The 20,946-nt window shown below is 41.4% G+C and overlaps 1 protein-coding gene across 8 annotated transcripts in view; it reads left to right on the plus strand.

The window, feature by feature from the left end:
• Window positions 1–20,946, plus strand: part of LOC124155224 (thymosin beta) — a 176,965-nt gene that overhangs the window by 138,698 nt on the left and 17,321 nt on the right. For 4 of the 8 annotated variants that reach the window (XM_046528985.1, XM_046528951.1, XM_046528943.1 and 1 more), the window contains 2 exons: window positions 17,068–17,238; window positions 18,336–18,449. In XM_046528985.1, coding sequence (XP_046384941.1) covers window positions 17,100–17,238; window positions 18,336–18,449 — 253 coding nt within the window. In that variant the 5' untranslated portion in view covers window positions 17,068–17,099. Of the gene's footprint in view, window positions 1–15,764; window positions 15,914–17,067; window positions 17,239–18,335; window positions 18,450–20,946 lie in introns of those variants that run through there. The other 4 variants (XM_046528972.1, XM_046528991.1, XM_046528979.1 and 1 more) reach the window with 2 other exon arrangements.

Here is a 20,946-nt window from a genome sequence, read left to right on the forward strand (position 1 = left end):
TTGCCGATTGATAGCCCGAGCATGATGCTTTTTTTCATTGCAACGAATTTAATTCATTCAACGAATTTAATTCATTCAACGAATTTTCATCGCAACATCTTTTGGATTCTCTGAATGAAATACACTTTCAGTTTTTATTGATCGACCTCATTTTCATGTGGACTCTTTGGGAAGTAATTGGAAATATGTTTTCATGCGTATTCATTGGGCTAGGATCCGTTCTCTCCGTAGAATTCCATTCTCCATTCCTTCCGAAATTCTCATTTTCGGTTTCGGGCACTTCTGACGTGTCTCAGCGCATGCTCATCTCTGAGGCGTCTCTCTCTGCTTTGTCTTCTATATAATATTTTCGATCGCCCGCTGTCTGTCGTTCTCATCGAATCCCTCAGCCGAAATTTCTGGCTCCTTGAGCATCCCACCTGTGAGCTCGTGAATGCGGGACTTCGCGTCAAGCATGGCCAATCGGAAACCTCGTAAGATAATAGGATGGAGCTGGGGAATGTCTTTTATGTAATCGGCTTTGAAGCTCGCCGGCGTTCTCTCTTTTCATTTTCTTCGGCAGGGCTCGTATCCTCAGATCTATATTGAAATTCTGGAGCTTCCCCGAAAAATTCCTTTGTGTGCTGTGGTTCTCGAGAAAGTTAATTGATTAATCATCACCGGCTGCCGACAATTTTGAATCACAATATCTGACCTTAACGAACGTGGATATTTTAAATGGCTACTACGCGTGACATTAATATCTATATGCTCTTTGACCTAATCACTTCTATTACGACGTCTATACATCCACCCACCAATAATTGCTGTCACTCACATTTGAAGGCACGCACAATTTGCGCACGTAGTGGGCGTCGACGCCTTACATTCTCCCAAAATTATTTTTAGGATCATTTTGGAATGTCTTGCTTTCTTTTAGGGCTGTGTTTTCAAGCGCCATTTTCCAGGGATATGTGAAAACGTCACGGCCAACTTCGATCCAATTTTTTGTTTTCTTTTTTACAACGAAGCTAAATGTTTTATTACTACTAGTAGTAGTAGACTGTGCGCCTCGGGAGTTCTTGATGCTGAAAATGGTGAAGGCACTGGGTCAAGAAATGATCCCCTAAGTCAGATCTTAAATATTCCACGCTGAATCATCATCTACCTCTAGTGTTCTCTTCAGAAATATAAAGATCATTGTTTCTCTCGGAGTCCCTCATTTATACAAGATCCCAGTGAGGTCGATGGACTTGGAAACAAATTCAGCCAGTCGGCTTTGAGAGAGGCGAAGAAAAAATTGTTTGAGTTAAATAATATTAGTATCAAGAAGCTCTATAGAAATTAGCTGGCTAGATTTGGTGTTTCCTCGAGTATGAACTAGGATTTTCTATTGTACGTATTTATCGATGTATGAAGTGACCTATGAAGTATGGCTTTCACTCAAGTGAGAGGGTTGTGCCGGATGGCGTTAATTTCTTGACTCGGGATAGATCATAAGAGGAAGATATGAGTTGCTCTCCAGGCCTTACCTGGAGGATGACTTTGTCTAAAGTATGACGTCTGGGTGAGTACGGACATCTATTCTCCTTTGAGCACTCAGGAAGTCATCGTTAGATTTGCCATACTATTCCTTGCGTCCATCCTCAGTAGATCCTTACTGGTGTTTCAGGGTGCGCACTAAGTATTAAGTCTCTCGTTAATGAGGCCAAATACTGCCTACTGCCGTTGACAGGTGAGTCGACCGACCCTGTCATTCATGCTGTCGTCATTGTGCCACGGTATCCGCACTGGAGCCCTTCTGGGAAATATGTTTACGAGTGCGCGAATTGCACTGTAGTGAAAAACGCAGCAGCTGAGGCCAACATTGATACCCCCACATTCACCTTCATAGTCTCTTATCGTCCATTGCGATAGAGTTTGAAGTATGAAGAGAATTTTCGTATTCTTCCGTTTTTCGATCCGCCTCCTACTTCTCTAGCTATTAGCGGCGAAATGTCGTTGGGCTTTCATCTTTCGCTGAAAAGTTCATGACGTCAATGACTCTTCCCGAGCGGCTCACCGCTTCACCGAGTTACTCAGTTATTGGCCCTCCAATTAACGATTCTTTCCGACAAATACTGTGTCCTCCTGACCGACTCAATGAACTAGAACTTTTATGACGTCACCAACTCATGGAAAGTGGGCAGCTACTGTTGTATTTTTTCATTTTCACATTATTTGATAATTCAAATTATTGAAGAAGACTTTTTTTTCCTCATAACTATGTTTCCCATTAATTGAACGAATTATTTAATTAAATTGTTATTCCGGGTAAAAAAAAGACCCCAATTTGGTATTAATCCGGGGAATGGCGGCAGGAAAGAAAGTACTTACACACAATAACATTTTCCCAAAATAGTTGGAGAAATATATCTTCGTGAATAATCAATGCGTTGTAAATAAAATTTCCAATCTAAATTAAAAACATTAAAACTAACGTAACCGTCGCGGTCGGCCAATCAGACCCATCAGATCCGTCTTTGCCCCTTGTGCAGAAGGCTGTGAGCGCCCTTGTGTGTATGCATTTTAACTGTGAGCTTGGCGAGGGATGGAATGTTCATGAGTGCGTTAGAGAGGCCCTGCGGTTGCCCTGCCTTTTCATAGGAGCGCCCTCGTTCGCGTGTGGCGCCTCACCGTGGCCAATCAGCGCATTACCCTCATTCGCCGCATTCAATTAGATTGGTGAAAGCGAGGCGTGACATTTGTTGGTGGCCAATGAATGTCATCAACACACCTTCATCAATGCAACTTATTATGTGGTCGGCACTCGCTTTGTACTTGTCGTTCCCATTCAGTCTCGCGATATTTTTGCTCTTCGCCTTTTTTGCTATTTCTGCGATTGGCACAGTTATGTCGCCCGCAGTCTTTTATGGCTCCTGCATTCTCACTTTGCCTCCATTAGGGAAGGCATCATATTCAACGCAGTGAATAGGAAAGTGGAGCCCAGTAGCCTCGTGGGTCCAACGCTTGGAATTTGATCCAAGGGTACTGGGTTCAAATCCCGGGTGGAGTATTTATTTTTAGGATACCCTCAAACAAAAAATGCTGAAGTGCGTCCCCCTTCCCTGACTTCGTGAATCACACACGCTGTTGGCTTAGTCGGGTGTGAGCTCTGCACTCACCTATACAAAACAACTTTCGGATTGGACTTGTGAATTGGCGCGTTCTCAATGAAACCTGCATTGGTTCTTACTGTGCTGTAAAGTAGGTGCATTCACGACTGCTCTTCCGTGTGCGCATTTTTATGAATGAAAAATCGGGAAAATTTAGCCTTGATCCATCAGAACTTGTAGGTTATTCATCTTCTGTTATTTCCCAGCGTAAATAAGAAGGCTTCTTTTAACTCTCCCATTTATACCGTTAGTTGCAATATATACTCGCTTTTTGCATGCAGTTTATCATTTAAAAAATGTTATTCAACTTTGACCAGAAATGGTCATTGTTCCTGTTCACGCTCAATCTTCTCCTCGGAGGCAGCGAGCGAAAAATAGTTTCCATTTTTTGGAACTGCTAAAGTTCCAGATAAGTCACATTCTGGTGCACCAATCGTGCGCTTAGCACTACCATCAATATATAGGATTGACGGCGTCGCGGAAAGTAATAAACACCTTGCCAATAAGTCCACTGCTACCATTTCCATTAATTGTTTTTGAACGCCAGAGATTCATTGTCTCCGAGCCATTTCGACTAAAGTAGTTGCGGAATTGAAGAATTCTTCATGTCTTATTTACATACCTGATCATTTCTGGAGGCTAACCTGTTACTTGAGAGAGACATGGGTTGATTACGGGATGCTGAGCGTGCTCTGTATATTTTTCCTAGCTATTCATGAATTAGTCGTTCTCCTCTCCGTCCTCTTTGGCGTCGAATGCGTTTTCAAAGTGGCAGTGGTCGGCTGGGTCACTTATCGCGTGGATCCTCTCATGTCTGTGCTGATGAAGGACTCCTTTTGGTGTGGGCGATCGGTGGGAAATGATTGGGGGCGCGTCTTGGGGAGTGAGAAGAGAGAATGGCTCGCTTTTGCACTCACGAAAGTTTCCTTTTTATACTGAGGGACGTACAGGGCTTACAAAATTGGTGTGATGGAAATGAGCTGTACTAATTCTTATTGTGGGCGCTGGTGTATAAATTTCACGCTCGCAGCAGCGGCGAAGTGGGTCGCAAGATGGAGAACGCAGGCGAATGCCAAATGGACGCATTTTAAAGGTGTTCAAGTGTGGCATTACTCTTCTCCGGAAACACGTGGTACTCGATTATTGCGTCGCACTTAGGACATTTATGCCATTTATCGTTGCGACTTCGCGAGGGAACTTATTGCTGCAGTCACCGCTTGTGTACAAATTCTCGCACTAAAATGGTTTGTCACATGAGCTTGTCTTCCAGGTGCCCAGTCGCGTCTGCTTCTCTGGACGGCTCGGATTTTATCTCGGGGCGTATACATTCGCACGGAGGAGTTTTCTCTAAGCGCAAGGATTTTCCTGAATGGACGTCATGGTGTTTGGCGTAACTTGTACTTATTTCCATTTCAATGATAGAAATACAACCTACAGTCAGTTCATTCTGAGGAGTTAAAAATACCGAAAATACATTATTTGTATAAAACTTCTGACTGTTTTAATCAAATTATAAAAACTCGTAAGAAAATGTGAAGTTGTACGAACTTCGTATTCTCTCCTCCCAACTTATCTGTTGTACTTACCGTGAATTGGGCGATCGCCTTGATGGATTACCGACTTATCGTTACAGCAGCCTCTGCCTCCTGCGCACCCTGTGAGGAGTCCATTCTATTCCGCATTAGTGTGCTAGGAAGTTGATGGAGAAGGGGCGAAAGCGCGTTCCGTCGCTCTTTTGTCGTGATCGTCAGTCTATGCGCGATGTTTTCCCTCTCTCTTCACCTTGTCCTCGTTACGTGTCTTGTTGGAAAGAAATGTTTCTCGTGCTTTGCCTCACCAGACGACATATTGGCATGTCTTGACTCTGTGGGCATAAATGCAGTCCTGCGTCGTTTTCTTTTCTGGACATATTTTGTCATGGGTTTTCTCGCATTTGGGTTTCTAGTTTATCGAGATATTCCTAGTATATGACAAGTTTTTAGCGCCTTTATGGTGCATGGAATGATACTATAGCGGGAAGAGAGGTATTCTGAATGGAATTATTATGAAATAGCCTTGCCATCTTGTCAATACCCTTCTTAATTAAGAAGCTAGGCATTTTTGCTTTCCGTTTTGACCAGCCATCTGAATGCATTTCATGATTTCTCGGTTGATCGTTTCGAAGTATTGAAAAGGTCAATTTATCTCTATACAGAAGACATCATTTTCCATGAATGAAGCTTTTGTCGCATTGCTTCCTCGCGTCGGCCACGTATCCACCCCCCTTGGATTGCTTGGTCTAGAGGTCCTACTCTCCCTCATGCATGTTTGATCTTCCCTCGCATTTGAAATTGACCGAAGGTTTGAAATAATGAGCGAGAGGATTGATGTCACGCCAAAAAACGGGAAAGGCGATTCCTTTCAAGGACGTATCTTCGGTCTCTCAATGAGGTAATACTATCAAAAATGGAATGAAAACTTCATGTTTAAAGAGAACTGTAGAGAGATGTTTGAAGCTTAGTCACGTTTAATTCAAACATATTAGCTTATTGAAAGTTACTGGCAATTTTCCACGAATAATTTAGTTTTAAAGTGGAATAAAATTATCTCAATAATGCTAAGTTTTTATTGCATGCGTATTTCTCTGATCTGAACCTTTACAGTTTGTAGTACAGTTTACATTTAGTATTTTTGTAGAACTCATTGCTTCTTATCGTATGTAATTCCTCTTATTTGGGCTTGAACTCATCCCACTCCGCATATTCACTCAACTTTGGTCTAGGTGCTGGTGAGTAATCTTGAACGTTAGAATAATACTGAGTAAACGCAGAGGACTTTGATGTGGAATTGTTTCCTGGGCTGCGGGGGAGTCTTGCTCTCAATGAACTAAACTGCCTCTAAACTGAACTCGTTTTTTGATCGAGAGGGATGAGATATGAAAGAAGGCTGTGTGTTAGGCTTCGAAAAAATTGGTATCGTCAGAAATTCGATTCGGAGACGTGATTACCATGTTTAACGGTTACGAGCGAGCGTTGCGCCTTTTCGCCGAAAAGAGTTGCTAGTGTTGTCTTGGTATGATTTGGGTGCTTGTTGGAGTGAGTGCAGAGGGTGCATATTCGCAGAATCATCCTCTAGATGGCGCTCTTAACTTCCCTCCGTCACCAGCGGCATCCACTGCGGGAAAGAAGGTACCTACACGCCATTGTTAGGCTGCACGACCCTTAAGAGTGGTAATGACGATAATAATTTCATAATATTCACAGGCGTCCTACTATTACGCTCATTATAATATGTGGACGGCGGCACATTTGAAAACACTCTTGCGCTGAATGGATGGGTTTTACCCGGACGGGACTCGAACCCGCGACCATCAGTTTGGCAGGCGAGGCCTTAGCCTTGCCTCCACCGAGGCCGGTAGATTTAATGTTTTTCTAGGGTTTGTTTAACATATGAAGATCGTCGAATATTCAAGAAGAGTTTAGATGCTTTCTGGAGGCTGTAGGTACAAACATTGGCAATTAAGGCAACGGCGGAAATAAAGTGAAACTCATTGGCGAATGTATAAGAAATGTTAATTGCTGACGAATTGCATATTTCCCTTAAATTTCAATTGGAAAGGAGGAAAATTGGAAATAATCTCTTCACGCCTCGACGTCTATCCTTCAGCAGAGTCCGTCGTTAGTGACGTGCCGTACAAAGGCGACGACTCCACCTCGCAGTAATATACGCATCATAAGGTGGTTCAGAGGACGTAGTGTCCTCGCTCCCAGCGCCGTATTGGTGTGCATTACACATCACTGAAGGTTTGACGGTAGCGATTCCTGTTATAGGCATTTGCACCTCCTGCTGCACGTTCTCTCGTCTCCATCTTCTCGGACGATTTTCAAAGCGACCTTTCTACGAGCGATGAGTTGCATCGTAATCGCTGTCTTTCCCAGAGTGGCTGATGGGACGACTGATTAATTATCTTACTTAGCGCAGTACAGATCGTAGAAATACGCGTTTTCTCTCCGTATCTGAGCGTACTCCTTAATGCGTTCGTTGAGTATACGGCCGATGTAACGAATGCGCGCTCATTATGGCAAGGCGAGCTCCGGGACACGACGCATCTCCAAGGCCGTCATTTCTAATTTGTCAAATCCTGTGCCACGGTTGACCATCACCGTCAGCCGACATGGCTCATAGAGAGCCAAGATTGTGTGGAGAGAGTCAGTGGGTTGCTGCAACTCGAGCCCTCGGATTCCTTTTCGTGCCAGTCCTTGAAATTTTGTTACCCATACTTTTCAAACCATGGGGATTGAAAAATGGTTACATGTTGGGATAGATCCGAGGAATATACATAGGTCGCATTCAAAATGTGGTCCCGTTTCTTTTTGAGATATTTCTTTCATTAGTCAGATTAAATAGACAAAAGGTAGATAGAGTTGGGGTGAACTGTACCAGAGATATTTGTGTACAAGTAGAAAATGCACCATTTACACTTGCTGAAATATCATACTGCCATGTTAATATTGTAATTAATAAAATGATTTATTGTTGTTGCTTACACTCAACACATATTTTAGTGAAATATCGCATTTGGAAGTGGTTAGTAATTGTCTCTATAAGGTGTGTTAATGCATAAAGAGTGGGTTTTAAGAGAACTTCTTGCCTTACTCCAGAGCGTAGCATAAATAGGTCATATCTGTTGGAACTGGTGTTGCTTGCTCTCTGTTGTTGTGAGAAAGTGCTCTTTAAAAAGGGCGTTCCGATAGAATCTCTTCGTGGACTCGGCCGTAACGTTTTTTGATGAAGTGATGCGGCAGCTCGGAGCAGTTGGGAATGGGGGAGGGGGCCGCAGGAGTTCGCTCGTTTCATAAAATATCTTATAAGATGATCTAGGCATCCCAGTGGCATGCCTTCGCCAAATGCACCGATAGATGCCTATCTCTACCAGCGATATTTTGTTGCTCATCCATCTCATTTGCCTCAAGGACATCGACGTGTCTGAGAACTCTTAATTATATTTTTCTTATTCCGACCTCAGGGACCGATACTAGCTCATAATTTACGATAGTTTATTTTTATATCCTCTGTATTTGTGCGTTCATACCAGCGGATCCTTCTGTCTAATTGCGTATAAATCAACTGGCGCTCAGCGATCGTAAATAACCTCGGGCTAACCGTTTTGCGAGTGTGATCCCGTTCATCAATCAGTTAAGAGCATTTGAAGCAATCTTCATTCTCACATTGCGTGCGTCTTGTTCCTTCTGCAATCATGTGCAATTGGCCGAGCAGTAACGGATTGGAATTACATATTTCTATTTGTGCGAAACGCAGTCTCATTGGCCTAAATCGGAAATGTAATCGCTTCGACTCCCTGTGGCCACCGCTGCACCAATTTATCGAGGGAGTCGTGACGGATTGAGTCGCGTTTCGCCTGGACCCCTTTCTCCTCTGCCCCTCCCCCCTTCTCCCCCTGCGTCGTCATCCACAGTGCCCTTATATAGCGATGCACGCGAGGGGAGATCCGTCGCACATGGCTCACTCCCTTATAAAGTATTCACGCGCACGCCACTCGATTCCTCTCTCTCTCTCTCGCGATCCTCTTCCATTTCGATGGGATGTGAGCTCTGCTCACGCTGCGAAGGAACGATGTGTGCCGAAGCTCAAGAAGAACGGGTCCTTTCTAAAGCCTGGTTTCTATGGCTGCTGTAGCAGTGCCGATATCTTGCACGCTAATATTTATGAAGAAGTTTTCTAAGAGTGCCAATGCGCATCATGATTGCACAGTTGGAGAACAAAAGAAGAGACCGTTGCGATGTAGATAGAATTTCATCTCCTTTTCTGTACGAGAAAATTGACATTTGGGCTACCCGTTTATCCCTTATAAGTAGTTAATTGCAAAAAAAACTATCAGAAATAATATTATCCGCCTGCGTAGTTAAATAAACAATTGGCGCTTACGATTCATCCATAGCCATTCACTTTGGTGACCAACCATTTGTGATTGACTCACTCTTAAGTGAATGGGGATCGACATCTCTGAAACAACCGACGGCCCATCACGCCTTGGGAGCCCTATGCGAGAGATGGAAATACGATTGCATTTGGGGAAGGAAGTGGCCACCGTGATTCTCCGAATATATCCGCTCTTCTGAGAACAATGTCTGGGAATCAGTAATCGGTGTCGTCACTAAGGAAGGCCCTGGGGTCGGCAGAGTGACTTCAATGCTCGCTATCATTTTGAATGGACTGATGAGTGAAACAATCTATCCGTACTTTCTTGCACACCATAGAGAAATAAATGTTGATCAAAGAACGTTAAAAATAACTATGATTAAATGCCCTAGTGTCATGTATGAATTTAAAGGATAATGTTAATAATGTCGCAAATGACGTAGATTTTCATCGAATTAAGATAAATAATCATGGCTTTGTTGGTAATTTCCAGAATTAAAGCAATGAACATCGTTGTAGTTGATAATAAGTTCATAGGTTTTTCATGTGGGTGGTCGTAGGTTATCTGCCTTTTTCTCAATCGCCCTAGTTTAAATTGTCGACGGTGGAAGCGATTTCCGATCGATTGCGAATGGGCTCTCCCCTTGCGTGACCCCGCCCCTCCTAATTGCTGTTGGTTGACCCCCACCCCTCCTTTAGGATGTCTCCACAATCAACTAACTCCCTCAAATCCCCTTCTCCTTGTTTCAGGTCGTTTCTCCCAGAATTGGGATGTTCCCAACTAGCTTGACCCGCGGCAGCGAGAGGGTTGGTTCCAAAAATAGGATTGTTTGTCTTGCTGCGGGGAATCTAGTTCGTGCGGAAATTTTGTAATCTGTAATTTTTAATAATAATGCAGGACTCGCGAAGAAGATTAGACGTCTGCATTTTAATGGGGACACTGTTAACGCTTCCATTGTAAAAAATGGAGTAAGGTATGAATCTTGTGGAAACTACAAGGTTTATATTATTCTTTTTAAAATATTTAACTTGTATAAGTTTTCATAACGATTTCGGCATTATGCAGAAGTCTCTTGGTGTTGACGTTGGCCTCGGATTTCGATTCCTTCGCTCTTGATCAGCGCTCTAGTATGTATATATACTTCCCTCCGATGCGATTTTTTCTTCGCGATGTGTTAGTTCTCCTATCGACGTGCTAAGCAGAAATTGAGTGACAAATTGATCGAATGGCTGGAATTGAGAGCTGGTTTAGCGTTGGAGACAGAAAGTTGCTTTTATTATCTACTGAAGTGTAGTCTGCAGCGTCCTCTTCCAGAATTCATATTCGTATTTCCAGAGCAGGAAAGCGTGGTGGCCATTCTTGAGGAAAACCTAGATAAGTCATTGGAATTCATAGAGATGATACTTTTATACAGGGGAAAGTGGTGATTTTTTCTTAATTTTCTCACGCTAGGGTATATTTAGAATATCTGAGCATTCTATCACTTGCGAAATGTCATTCGGATGGTTCTCCTTAACTGTTATAATTCATTTTTATAATCTAAATACTTGTTTAAGTTTCCCATGAATCAAATGTTTGTCTTCAGTAAAGTTAATATTCCGTATTTGGAAAGTGGTCTGTAAAAGTCAAAAGAGTATGACACGATGACATTTGAGCGGCCTCACTGGAGAAATAGTTTTCCGAGGATTCCGCTATTTTCAATTTGTCCCTACGAAATGAGCAGACCGAAATAAACGCGTGGCGCAGAGGCCGATGCCCTCACCTCTATTGCGCATTCTCTCTTGCTTTTGTCGCTTTATTTTCGCGAGGGCACCTTTTTTCTCGGGTGAAAATGAAGTATTCGAGGGGGGTAAGAGCAAAGAACGGTTGTGTCGCCCCCCCGCGGGGCAAAGGAGAAGCGCCGGCCACCGCATCACTTTCGATTGCACAGCGAGGCCGCGTTCATCGTGGACGCTTTCGTGCACGGGGAGAGCGGCACGTGAGTTCGTTGCTTCGTCTGTGGGAGGAGTCACTTTTGCGTACGACTCTTCCATTTTAAATGCTGCATTGAATGCGGAAGAGTCGACAGTTAATATCCTTAGAGCTATATCGACTCCCGTTCGTAGATAACTATCCCAGTTTTTTCATCCAATTAGGAGTCACGGAGCGGGATTGGAATACGAGATATAATTATTTCGTTGGAGACGACCATAATCAGTATCATTGGTAATGAATATTCGTGAAGGCCACTCTTCCTTCAACTATCAGTATCAGAAAATTGCGAACATGTTCTATTTCATTAATTGTGACTTAAAATCGATTCAACCGTCGACACACGAGTTGGACTTTTTTTTGTTTTAGTTTTCACGTATGGATCTGGGAATATGCGTAAGCTGAGATGGAAAAATCGTGAATTAGCCCTGCGACTTCACAGTAGACCACTCGATTTGGACTGTAAGAATATGTAACAAGTTGGTTATGGGCATATTTAATTTGTTCTTTAACTGAGAGACTTCCGTTTGCAATATAAGGCGAATGAATTTTAAGGCATTTTTCACTACTCAGCAGGGTTCCCACTCAACCGTGAAAACCTTAAAACCGTGAATAAGCCGTGAATTTAGTCTACCGTGAAAAAACGTGGAAATAGCCGTGAATTTCGTCATAATACCTTAGAAATCTCTCAAACTTGATAGTAGAACAAAGATAGACGGGTTGAAAGAAAAAAAGCGATATTTCAATCACGTTTCAAGGTAATTCACGTGCAGGCAATGTCCACGCATTTAACTGCACACGTGTATTCGAAAGCAAAACTATTAATTGATCCGTGTGTGCCATGACAGCACATTGACCTTAAGCCTGCGATTGGAAGGCGTTAATCCTGGCAAAAAATCAGGCACTTCTTCACTTCCCTGCCACCCTGCTCTTTCCATTTTCCCACTCACACCCTTTTAGCCGGACCTGAATTTTGCTAACGATAGGTGACGTCAGGAGAGGTAGCACTTTCATTGCTGCGTTTGGATTCAAGGCATCTGTCACGTTTGTTACATTTTAAGTTAACGTGCGGCCGATGATTGTTACGTGATCAATATTTCTGCCTAAAATGCCCAATCTACAAACCGTGAATTTGATGATATTTAGACCGTGAAAACCTGGAAAAAAACCGTGAAATTTAAAATGTAGTTAGAGTGGGAACCCTGCTCAGTGATCTTAGGATCGGTGAAGGTGGAGCTCGTTTCAGACTAAACATCACTAGCATAACTAATTGATGGAAAAAAATCCAATTCCATAGTGGATTTGATAAAGGCTTGTATTGGTATAAATGGTGAAGTTGCCACGTTTCCAGCGGACAGCCCCATGTACAATCCTTGAAGTGCGAAAGAAAATGCCCTCCTCCCACATTTAACCCGAATTTGTGATATTCACAAACCTGTGACTTAGACCAATGTGAGCTCTACCACCACCTATCAAAACCAACCTTTGGATTTGATCACCGAGTGAATCAATCTCATTTATTACGCTGGCTGAAAATACTAAATCTCTCGTTGAAAACGTGATTGGCCTCTCTCTCTCTCTTGATCTCGTCTCCTTTGGATCCGTTGGGATGTGGGGTTCATTTCCGTTGGTTAGCGAGGACGGTGAGTCGCCTCATCAATTATTGTTTTTCTCACCGGAAAGAGGTTGCTGGACTTTGGTTGGAGATCGGAGTCGTCGCAATTTCTAGTGCCTTTACTTGGAAATGACTGTGTCGCGGCGAGGGGATGGGTGACAGCGCCTCCGTGTCGTCCCAATGAGAAATGCGCCGTGGATATAGAACGCCCATCTCTGAGAGGCTGCATGCAAATGGCGCAAGCTTCTCGAGGCACGTGCTAGCCCTCAACTTAACTTAGAGCGTATTTTGAAATGCGATACGGATTGATTAGCATCGTTTCGTATGTACCTATAATTGGTGTGCCTCAATCAACGAGGAAGGTTGGTCCCAATCGTGGACCCATGATTGATTTTATTATACGGGATTACTTTAACAAAAAATAACAGTTTGATTTTTAAAAATGAGAAAATTAAAAAATAGAGATGATCAGAATGCACAAGTTCATATTAATCTTTCAGTGATTACAAGTAGCAATTTATGTTTTAGGGCAGAAATGTGAGTTGGCGATGTCTATTTCGGTTGAGATCGCCACTCCATCACTCTTCCGAAAGTGCATCTCGATGGCACACATCCCACGACAACGAGCCTCTTGTCCACTTCATGAAACAAGCATTCCTCATTCACTCCTTCCCGATCCCTCTCTCTCTCTTGGTGGTTTTTTCCCATCCGCTCCGCGAAGGACCCTCTCGTTTTTTTTTAAATTCATTCGCCCGCCACTCGAGATATCATGTCGCTGCATTCGACGCGCTCTCTTTCAGACCGTGCGGAGGCTTACGACACTACCACAGCCTCAATGGCATTTGTTATTTTCGGGAATTGCTGCGCTTTGTGCGCGCCCTTGCTGGGAAACATTCGAAATGAGATGAACGGATCTGATTGTATTCCCCGTCGCAATCTGGAGCGGTTATTTGAAAGGGCGGCCCTTCATGCCGTTCCTCGATGTTTCGTCGCGTGCACTGGACCGCGTCCACTCCGCCTGCCTCTCTCCCTCTCGCCGGATCGTCGTCTCCCCATAGATGTCGCGCAAACGAAGATATGTATCCCTCGTAGTGGCGCTCTTCTCTCCGTTGGCGAACGAACAATAGCGCGTATTAACGCGGATCAACCAAGAGCCGAGGCCAACATGGAAACAGCAACTTCCGTGTTATTGTCGGAAATGGATACATTTAGCAAAATAAATACTTTGAAATATTTTGAAAATATTCTTTTACCGAAATATATAAAACTTATAAATTCCTCCTGAGAATTTACTTGAAATAAATTGGTATTCTTTTTTAACTGCTCGGGATGAGAACGCTTAATATTTATTTTAGAATGGACTTGCTGACGAAAACTCAGACCCAGAATTGTTTCTTTGGTCAAGTTTTGCTCTCGGCTCTGCCTTCAGAATGATATATTGATATCATTATTTTCTTTTGTTGTCAGGTTAGTAATTCGTCGCAGGGTATCTAAGAAATTGCAAACGACCAAACTTAAAAAAAATATAAAATAACTTACTTTCTGAATTTCTCCACTCTTCAAATTATTCTTCATCATATGCATTGCTTTATCATCTGTAATTCCTTAATCATTGAATATTGTATGTCAAATTTTAAGAGTAGCCTGTTAGCACTGCTAGATTCGTTCTCTTTATATTTAAACTTCATTACTTACCTGTCGAAATGAACTGCACGAAAACTAACGCTGTTGTCTTATTCAGATAATCAGACATCGAATTCATCACTTGATAGGTACAATCATTTTTCGCTTTTACCTTTCCGCAGAAGCCAATGCGCAATGTTGCTAATATTAATTCATGTGATGGTGTGAACCTTTTCGTCTCTGCGGGAGTTGAATGGGGGTCGATCGAATGAAACTTTTGGATTTGATGGAAATATAGGGACCTATTGCAGAATTTTGTACCCATTCTCTTATCGTAGGAGCTGTTACTTTCTTGTGCTGCCCCAAGACAAATTCCTCATGGCCGTTTGGAAATGTAAATTCGTAAATTCGTTTGGTTGGAAAAACGTAAAGGAAAATGTTATTGGTTCATAAAGCAGATGGAGTAGATCTTACCGTCAAAGTCTGGTCCCACGATGCCGTTCCAAAAGGGGTGAGTTGGTTTTTAATACCATTCGTTCTGTTGCCTCCTTCCATTAGGAGGGATCATATATGCAACATATGTATCAAGGGTGAAAATATATTGTATGGATTTTTATGAGTGAAGTTGTGAAAGAAGTATTTTTTTCGATGATAAGTGATCGCTTTCCCTTTAGTTAGCTTGGATTACTCTAGCGTATCTTCGGAAATAGTAATTGTAGATGTTGTATCGCAAATCATGTCCGTTTGACAGTTCGGATTCCTAGGAATTATAATTTTCCGATGATTAATTATTATTACATATGGCTGCAAGTAGGCTATTGTCTGGTGGCAGCATTAATCATATGAGATGAAGCCGTTAGTCCTGTAAATATGGCATTTGCTTTGAAACTATGATTTGGAGACGTGGCCATAGCTCTGGCATAAGTTGCTGATCCTCATCCAATGTCAAACCTCGTCAGTGATGCAGAAATGCGTCTCCCATTATCTGCAGCCGGTCACATCGAGCCCTTTTCAACCGCTGTATGTCTTTTTGGAGATACACCATGGGTGTCGCTACATCGCCGCCATCGTATCCTCCCTGTGGAATAATATTATCGAACAGGAGAATCGAAAGGGAGAGAGATGATGACGAAGGCCAATCACCGTGTCCGTTGACTCATTGCGGTGGACACAGTCACCTTGACTCCGTCCCTCCCTTTCACTGATATTCGATCACTTTCCAACATTTATTTCCTCCTCTGCCTCCCCCTTCTTTAATAGCACATCTTCGCCGTCGTTAGGGAATCATTGGGAACGAAACCTCGCGGTGTCGGGGAGGAGTGAAGTGAGTTGAGTGATGCGCCTCGCCGCGTCTCGACTGTTTGTGCGTGCGTGATCGATCGTTCAAGTCTCCAGTCGACGTTGGAAAATCCTTCATTCACCCCACCTCCCCTATTTTTCTGCAACCCCCCTCCCTTTCCGTCATCCCTCCCTAACTATTTGCGACCCTCGGAGGAAAATCTTTGTATTACACGAGTCCTCCTCATCTCAGTTGACCTGCTAGTCGCTCGACCGCCTTGCCTCGTGCATTGCCTTCAAGACACCGGACCATTCCGACGAGCTTCGCCTAGTGCACTTTCGCTGAGGACCATATTATTCGCCCAAACACCGGTAAGAAGCGGTCTCGTGATGACCCCCTCGTTCACTTCGAATTGCTTTTTTCGTCTGTCCAGAATGAGAACGAAGAGTATTTTTTTAAGAATAGGCTGATTGAAAAGGAGGGCTAATTCGTTGCAGGATATATGTAGGAGAAATTGCAATTGACAGAATTGTAAAAATTATAACAATTACTTTCTTCAGTGACCAACTCTCTTTCTATTAGTCTTTGTGATATGCATCACTTCATCACCGCAATTCCATAATCATTGGAAACACTATGACAAACATTTGAGAGTAACCTGGGTGCACTACTGCAAGTGTTATCTTCACAATTAAACTCCATTTTCTTCTCAATTATGGCTTGAACAAAACCCGTTTGGGGCTTGAAAACAGCGCACATCCCTCAGTATTTAACTTTCTGTAAAGGAGATATTGCTGCTTGAAGGTGTTCTTATGAGCTCATATTCAGTCCAACCAAAACTTAGAGATTCTCACAGTACCTTATTATATTAATAGGTTTTATTGATTTCTTGTGGAATGTATTGAATTAAAATTTTCATGAGGTGACTGCTGGCTCAATATTTTTCAACTCAATCATATGTTAAATGTTTGGAACTGGACAATATTTTGAACTGTCAATGTGAGGCATAGATGATTTTTTATCCTTTTAATGATGAAGGCATATAATTTTGAAATTCACATTTTCGGGAGCTATCTAAGTGGGTGTTATATATTCCTTTAGGAATTCATTAAATCTGTATTATATCTTTGAAACTCTGCATTCTTCGCTGTTATCTACAAGTTTTGTGTAGTATAGAGTGTACTTGAAGTAGCCTGTTTAAAGTTCTCAATCACAAACGTTTCGTTAAATAGCATTTTTTTGGAGTAGCCTTAGAAAATGTTTGTGGAAAAAATCCTGTATGTAATAACGTTCAATTATAAAAATTCAGTGGATGGAATATTTTCTTGGCTGATGGAAGGCGTAAAGTATTACATAGGCTTAGTATAGTCTGTGTCACAAAGACCAAAATGTGTCGCTAGAAATCTCCTCAGTGTTCATTAAATATGTTTAAGCCTAATATTCAGCTTTGAAGTGGATGTTATGGTATCAGTAATTGGTAATTTGGAGATTAAGGGACTAATTGAGTTCTCCTTTTATCTTTCAGGTTTTTAACATCCAGAGAAAACTCCAGAGAAAATGGCCGCTCCAAAAAGCCCATCCCTGAAGGACCTCCCCAAGGTTGCCACCGACCTGAAATCAGAGTTGGAGACGTTCAACCCTGACAATATGAAGAAAGCCACAACTGCTGAGAAGATCATCTTGCCAACTGCTGAAGGTAGGTTTTGTATGCATGGTCTTGGAACAGTGCGGTTGAATCATCCATTTGTTTAATTTTCATAGAACGGCCTTTCATGATTTATTTTTGTAGATCTATTTCACTGCAAGTTAATTAGTATTGAATGGTTCTTTTTATGTATCATCCCTTGCTTTCACTCTGCATTCTATTCATTTCTTATGTATCCTGTTTACTTTATTTATGCTTGAATTTGTGACCAGCATTGCATCAATATATATTTCATTTTTCTCTAGAAATGTCATTATCTAATCTTTTGTCAGTAGTAATTGTTTGTGATTGGTGAAAACATTTATGCTACGAATATTCTGTTTTGTGCATTGTGTTTTTGTGTGACGTATGATTATTTCCTGCTCTGATAGCTTTTTGTTGAATGTTTTTGCATGCCTTGATTATTATTGCCTTCATGTTCTGTCACTGCTAGAGTACCTAATTAAAAACATTTCTTCACTTAATCCACCAAGTCTGCCCAACAACTTCATGTGGCTTACTTATGATTTGATCGCAGTAGAAAGAGGTTCTGTACTTAATAAAGTCTTGTGCAAAGCTTCTTAGTAGCCCAAATTTCAAATCATTTCATTCAAAATTAGTCAGTTTTTTGATAAAATAATGACGAAGCTAATTTGGCCAAACACATACAAGAGAGTGAAATCTGGATTGTTTCCTAAATCCATCAGTGAAGTTATTCAGCTACTCCTCCTTCAAATGCCAGAGAAATGGATCAATAATAAGGATCCTCCAAGTGCCATTTGAACTGCGTCCAAATTTTCATTAATCCTATAGTGGCGGCTCAGTATATATTTATGAAACGGTTAGGGTATTTTTAGTCCTCTGTCATGTATTTAGGTTTGCACCTCTTTTAGCTAAAGCAGCTTTGTGTGAGTTCTAAATCTCATCGCGATGTGTGTACAGCAATGAGCCTTTGAGTAAAATTCCCTTGAATATCATGAAAGCCACTATCAGTTAATGAGTGCAGAATCAGTCTGTGTGGGGGCTGTAGCACGGTTACACGTCAGGGTCTACTCTGCCCCAAAAGGCCTGATTTGGACATTGATTGATTGCCAAATTGTGTGCCTCAGACGTGAAGCAAGAGAAGCAGCATGTGGAGCTCATTCAGGGTGTGGAGAACTTTAAGGCTGACAGGCTTAAGAGGACGTCCACCCAGGAGAAAATTATTCTCCCAAATGCGCAAGGTAAACTTATGAGGGCCAAAACATGTCAATAACGGTTTAACAACTTCTCCTAACATTATGTACTCTGTTCTCATGTATTTCTAGACTCATTACCCCGACAAGTACCCTTTAACGAAATAATCTTTCATGTTTTTAATAATTTGATATTATGTGCTCTTTGAGTGCTTTTTTGGTCTGTGAGTTCATAAGATTTGCATGAAAACACAAAAAAATTGGGGCTGTTGTTGTGAAAAGGAGTGCATGAGAAAATTAATGGAGTGGGAAGTACACTAATTCCTTGCATGCATTAACACTGATGCACTTAATTTTTCATATTTTTTTTTAATTAAACAAAATATATTTAGAGGATGCTGGATGATCTAAATGAGTTATTCTTCTGTGCCGTAATTTACACTATTACATCTCCCTGTGGCTACTTGTTTTCAGTGCTAGAATTGCATGTGGTCATTTCATTATTAACAAATGGGTAATTTTGCGACTTATGAGTTGTTGAATGCTACTGGTATTTGTAGTATGTTACTTTTTGACCTGATTTTAACATGCCTGTAGGAGTAAAATGATTTGAAATTGTTTATCAGCATAGTAAATTCCAATTTTAGGTTTACGTTGAATGGCTGCAGGAATGGTGTTCTTAAAATTGTTGTTACATGCTGTTCCCTTATTTTAAGATCAGATTCCAGACGACCAAGGAAAAGCAAATGTCCTTTGAGGCTTAAAAGTTAACTTTTATCTTTAAATCAATTTTTGTTTATAAAGTTTGAATTCAATATAGATATTTTTTGTTCTTACCTGCCTCTCATAAACTGTCTCAAGGGATCTGAATTTCATAAGATGCAATTCATTTTTTATCTCATTCTTTTTTTTAAGTAACTTCTAGGATTTATGCTAGCTAAGTGTGCACTTTTCGCGCTGATTTGCTCTGTAAATTCGTTAGAGGTAAAATAAATTTATGCAGGATCTTTTGTTAAATTTTCTTGCTTGAGGTAAAATTGTTTGCTCTGATGGATGGAAATTTCATGGAGAATAATTTATTATTGCGTGCTTATCATTACTTAATTTATTATCACTGCATTACCTTCAAAGTTTTGTTTCTTGTTTTTTGAATACATAACATAAGTGCTTGAGGATTTCTATTAATTTTTGAGTATTTGTGACTGATCTGGCATTTATTTGATTTATTTTATCAAACCTTGAATTGAAAACTAAGTCATCATCAAGTGGTTTTGTCTCTCACTGGCAGCTGTTCCAACCACCACCTCCACCCCCTCCTATCACGTAATTCCTCCTTGGTTTAATCATACCCTCTTTTTAACCTCATTTCGTCTGTCATCTTCAGCCTCCTCCTTCCTCTCCTCTTTTCTACTTCCACTGTTCTCTCGGCTGCTGTATTTCCATCCCCTCTTAAAATGTGCCCTATCCAATGTCCCTTTCTCTTCTGTAAGGTTCTCAATAATGTTCTTTCCTCCCCAACTCACTCTGCCTCACCTCATCCTCCCACTTCACTCTCTCTATCTCTCTCTCCACATCTCTTAAGCGCTCATCCTATCACTATCTCCTCATCCCAAGGTCCGCTGTTTGCATCCACACAACACTACACTTCACACACAGCATTTCACCTGTCTATTCATCAGTTGTAGGCGCATACTGCTGCGTAACACCTTTCTTTACTTATTAAAATCTTCCTTTACCGTCGACATTCTTGACTTCATCTCTGTCCCACTCGTCCAGCTTTGCCACCATGCTTTCTAAATATCTATACCTTCCAACTTGCTCTGTCCTTTCCTGACTGATCATAGCATTCACGTTTCCACCATCATTCACTCTCATAACTTTCGTTTTCTCAACATTTATTTTCATATTATAGTCTTTCATTTCTTCCTCAGTACTTTTTAACATTCCTTGAACTGCCATCGGCTAGGATCACTGTGTCGTTGACAAACCTAATGCATTTTATCTCTCCTCCTCCAATCCCTAATTCCCTTTTTCACTTTCCATGGTTTTACTGACCATCTCCTCCATGTATGTACCAAATAGCGTGGGTGAGCCCCCTGCCCAGCTCAATCCATTTTGTCAATTTTCCATTAACTTCGACAGCCACCGCCATGATCTCATACAATTCCCTTGTCTGTCTCCTATCCTTACAGTCTACTTCCTTTATTGGAAGAATCTTTATTAGCTTATCTCATTTTACCCTGTTAAAAGTAAGAAGTAGGAAACCAAGTAAATACATATAATATGAAATGAATTTTTAAATATTGAAATGGGCTCTTTTTATCTTTTCCTGTAAAACTAGACTTAAATTTAACATTTGGTAAAAGTCTTTGCTTGCACATTTAATTGTAACTTCTTTGTCTTCAAAGTAATTAACTACTGAGTTAAGCTGTGCTAATTCATCTTGATCTATAATTTTACTTTGGAAATAAGCCTGAAATAGAGGGAACAACAGCTGGTGTAAATAACATCAGCTTTTAAGGCACTCACTTATCTACATTCACTT

The sequence above is a fragment of the Ischnura elegans genome, chromosome 1 (genome assembly GCF_921293095.1).
Source record: "Ischnura elegans chromosome 1, ioIscEleg1.1, whole genome shotgun sequence".
Taxonomy (NCBI): domain Eukaryota; kingdom Metazoa; phylum Arthropoda; class Insecta; order Odonata; family Coenagrionidae; genus Ischnura; species Ischnura elegans.